The 4,605-nt window shown below is 38.4% G+C and overlaps 1 protein-coding gene across 1 annotated transcript in view; it reads left to right on the plus strand.

The window, feature by feature from the left end:
* Positions 1-673: 673 nt before the first annotated feature.
* The window catches only part of abhd8b (abhydrolase domain containing 8b), a gene marked incomplete at its 5' end in the record, with an annotated part of 7,109 nt that continues 3,177 nt past the window's right edge, over positions 674-4,605 (plus strand). Inside the window, one exon of the mRNA XM_079844572.1 lies at positions 674-1,377. Within this exon, the coding sequence (XP_079700698.1) occupies positions 674-1,377 (704 nt within the window). The remainder of the gene's footprint in view (positions 1,378-4,605) is intronic.

Here is a 4,605-nt window from a genome sequence, read left to right on the forward strand (position 1 = left end):
GTGTGTGTGTGTGTGTGTGTGTGTGTGTGTGTGTGTGTGTGTGTGTGTGTGTGTGTGTGTGTGTGTGTGTGTGTGTGTGTGTGTGTGTGTGTGTGTGTGTGTGTGTGTGTGTGTGTGTGTGTGTGTGTGTGTGTGTGTGTGTGTGTGTGTGTGTGTGTGTGTGTGTGTGTGTGTGTGTGTGTGTGTGTGTGTGTGTGTGTGTGTGTGTGTGTGCGTGCGTGTATGAGACAGAAAGTTCGTTCAACTTTGTGTTTATGCTCTAGGACCAGATCTTGATATAAATGTGGAAATTTTCAGATTTATACTGGATTTAGTAAAAAAAAATTGACAAAAAAAGTGTCAAACTTTCCCATTCATTTTCAATGTGGGGTCAATCTGACCCCGAGGGACTTAAACGGTAAAAAAATTTTTACACACCTTTAGAACAACCAAATCAAGCCCAGATTTTTTGTGCATGTTTAGATAGATTATTTAGGAAAAGTCACATAGTCTCATGGCCCTGAGATGAAGGCAACACTTTTAAAAAATGGAGGAAAAGTCCAGTGGGGTAAGCTGGAGCCCAAGGGCCGATTAAGGGTTAAATCATGTACACTAGTGTGTGTAGGGTTAGTCGACCTGAATTTGTACTGCTTCTTTGAGACTCATGTGCTTCTCATCTCTCCAGGCGTTCACCATGCTCACCAGCTTTGTGGACGGGATATTCTGTTGCTTCACAGGGAAATCTACGAACGTGGTCGCCCCGATTGAATCATCCGAGCCCACCGACGGCTTTGAGTTTGTTGAGGTGAAACCAGGAAGAGTTGTGAGAGTTCGGCATATTATCCCGGACAGACCCGCGGTGGAGGATCCGGGGACCGGGGAAGGGGGAACCGTGAGCTGCAAACGCAAGATCTCCATGTACCGAAACGGACAGCTTCTGATCGAGAACGTCAATGAAGCCGCCCATCCAGAGCTGGCCCGCTATCAGAACGGAGACAGCACTGTGGATATGGAGGCTTCCCACTGCGATCCCACACCAGGGTCAGCGGATCCCAAACCCGGCCCTCAGCCGGACCGGCCGCGCCGGCGCCGCAAACCCAAACGCTGCATCGTGATCGACTGCGAGCGGAAGATCACGTGCTGCAAAGGCTCTCAGCCCGACGTGGCCTTGTTCTTCATACACGGGGTCGGGGGGTCGCTGGACATCTGGGGAAGCCAACTGGACTATTTCTCCCAACTTGGATACGAGGTCATCGCCCCGGACCTGGTCGGCCATGGTGCAAGTTCAGCCCCTCAGATTCCCGCCGCCTATACCTTTTACGCTCTGGCCGAGGACGTTAGAATCATCTTCAAGCGATACGCAAAGAGGCGGAATATTTTAGTCGGACACTCATACGGGTGAGAAATGGTCCTCATTTTTAGATCAAGTCAAAAATATGACATGCCAAGTCATAATTATAAGATAAAAAGTCAAACATATGATTTTAAAAGTCCTCATTATTAGATAAAGTCAAAAATATGATTTTAAAAGTCCTCATTATTAGATAAAAAGTCAAAAATATGACTTGCCAAGTCATAATTATAAGATAAAAAGTCAAACATATGATTTTAAAACTCCTCATTATTAGATAAAGTCAAAAATATGATTTTAAAAGTCCTCATTATTAGATAAAGTCAAAAATATGACATGCTAAGTCATAATTATAAGATAAAATGTTGAAAATATGATTTTAAAAGTCCTCATGTCCTCATTATTAGATAAAGTCAAAAATATGACATGCTAAGTCATAATTATAAGACAAAATGTTGAAAATATGATTTTAAAAGTCCTCATGTCCTCATTATTAGATAAAGTCAAAAATATGATTTTAAAAGTCCTCATTATTAGATAAAGTCTAAAATATGATTTTATAAGTCCTCATTATTAGATAAAAGTCAAAAATATGATTTTATAAGTCCTCATTATTAGATAAAAAGTCAAAAATATGACATGCTAAGTCATAATAAGATAAAATGTTGAAAATATGATTTTAAAAGTCCTCATTATTAGATAAAAGTCAAAAATATGACATGCCAAGTCATAATTATAAGATAAAAAGTCAAAAATATGATTTTAAAAGTCCTCATTATTAGATAAAAGTCAAAAATATGACATGCTAAGTCATAATTATAAGATAAAATGTTGAAAACATGATTTTAAAAGTCCTCATTATTAGATAAAGTCAAAAATATGATTTTAAAAGTCCTCATTATTAGATAAAAGTCAAAAATATGACATGCCAAGTCATAATTATAAGATAAAATGTTGAAAATATGGATGGATGCACTTTTATGATGGTCCTGGTACAATTCCCCATAGATATCCTCCTGGGACCCTGAAAAAAAAAGTTTTTTGAATTTAGTATTTTTTCATGTCATTAGAGCGTAAGATGAAAAGAGCGTATCATGAAAAATGATATCTTATTCATATGTTGTGCTATATCCTCTAGTGACACCAGTTGCATAAACTAAGCCATTATGTTAAGCCAGTGTCTTAAGATCTAGTATGAGCCACTAGCCGTTAGTCAAGGGGCATTCAGTCTTACTTTTCATATCAAATTAGGCCAGTCTATGTTTTTATGTAACTGATTTTAAAAAGTTATGAACAGTCTTAAAGAAAAAAAATTGATGTCTAACTTCTAAGACTATAGTCTTAACGGTTTATGCAACCGGCCCCAGGACTCAGTTGTTTAAAAAATAAAATGACATGAAACTGCATGTATAGGCAAAAACAATGGGATTTATTTTTAATTCACCAATCAATTTTTAGGTTTCAGGATTTTTTTTAAACAAACTTTGTTTAAAGATGATTCTGAACTATGTTATGAAAGATATGCATTGATATACCATTTTACTTTATGCAATATGTGAGTAAAATGGCCATACTTGGATTTTCCCATTCAATACAATGCATCTAATTTGCATATTAATGTGTTCTTGGTGCAACATGTAAGGAAAAAAGAAGTGTAATAATGGTAATTATAATGGAGTAATAATTGGCAACATTTTCATAATAATATCTAATATTTCATAGGAATATTGATATGTGATTTCTTCCCCTATTCTCTTGTTGTGTCTCCAGAATGCCTGATAAACATGATTTAAGTCCTGGCGTCTCTACAGTGGACATTTATGAAATCAATGCCCTGTTTTGTAACAGAAAGTCACATTTTGATTAGAAACCCCATTTCCTGAGATGTTGATTTATAACAAACGATTTGAAAATTAATCCGATTTAAATTATAATTAAAAAATATCATATTTGCACAAGAGTGCTAAACATTAGCCGTTTTTAAAGAGCCAGAAGTTGTTGTTGTCCTGGTGAAACCTCCACACATGTGGTATCTCTGCAAAGCCCCGGATGTGCTCTTTACAGGACATCCAGACTGAGACATGTGACATGTATGATGTCAGAGAAACTCACTCAAATATAACGTCCACTACAGAGGACAAAAGTCTATTCGTGGGTCCCAGGAGGTAGACATAATAAAGGCTAGATGTCTCTAACGTCTTCACCGGCGGCCATCTTGTCACAGGCAAGCTTTCTGGCGGGCTCCTGATGTGATGCGAGTGATCTGAACTAGGCCTGTCGCAATTGGTCGATACAATCGGCTGCGTCGACGCTGATAATTAGTCGATGTCAATATTTTTAGTCGACTGGGTAAGTTGGGTACGATATGAAATTGTATTAGTACCGGTACTTTAAAAATGACAGCACTAAGAGCAGTATTTCTCCATTTGCGTCGATGTGTGACAGCAGGAGAGAGAGAGTGTGTGTGTGTGTGTGTGTGTGTGTGTGTGTGTGTGTGTGTGTGTGTGAGCGTTCACTAAACAATGTAAGCAGAAGAGTTAAATATATACGCGCAGCTCAGGGAAAACAACGCAACAGAAAAGTGCGGCGCGGCCGAGACGTGCTCGTGCTCGCGGCCGGACTCTGACCGGAGGCGCGCGCACACGACTTTCCCTCAGACAGATCGCGACGCCAGTTTCGCGGATTATTGGGTTTAAATGGTAAAAATGCACGTCCTGGCGAGTATTCGGGTAAACGCAGTCGGATATGTCTTTAGTGAACGTATACAGAGTTGAATGAAAAGTCGGGTGTTACATTGAATTTGGTCCGTGCCGCTCTTAAAGGGGCCGGACCTCATATTCTGTGTGAAGCAGGGCAGGAACAGGCCGGCCAAGTGAGTTTATAGGGGTTTTAACCCTAAAACAATAATAGTAAGTTCTGTCATATTATTCAATTACTTGTACAGGTTTTTTTTGCCATGGTATCAATTCAGTATCAGTATTGAGGTATTTTAGTCTGGTATTGTATCGAAGTCATAACTGTGGTATCGTGACAACACTATTCTTCTATATAACAAGTATTTGCTGATATTCTCTTTTTTTTTTGTTGGTATGTTGGTTTACAAATTTGTACCTTTTTACATTTTTACTCTTTTAGTTTTACATTATGTCAAGGGCTTGTTTACATTTATACCTTATCATTTTTTATAGTACACAACTGAAGGCCAACATTGCAAGTTAAATGAAATGTTTTTAAGTCAAATTGTTGAAAATTATTGCGATAAATTAGTCGATCGA

Source organism: Gobio gobio (assembly GCF_949357685.1).
Source record: "Gobio gobio genome assembly, chromosome: 19".
NCBI lineage: Eukaryota > Metazoa > Chordata > Actinopteri > Cypriniformes > Gobionidae > Gobio > Gobio gobio.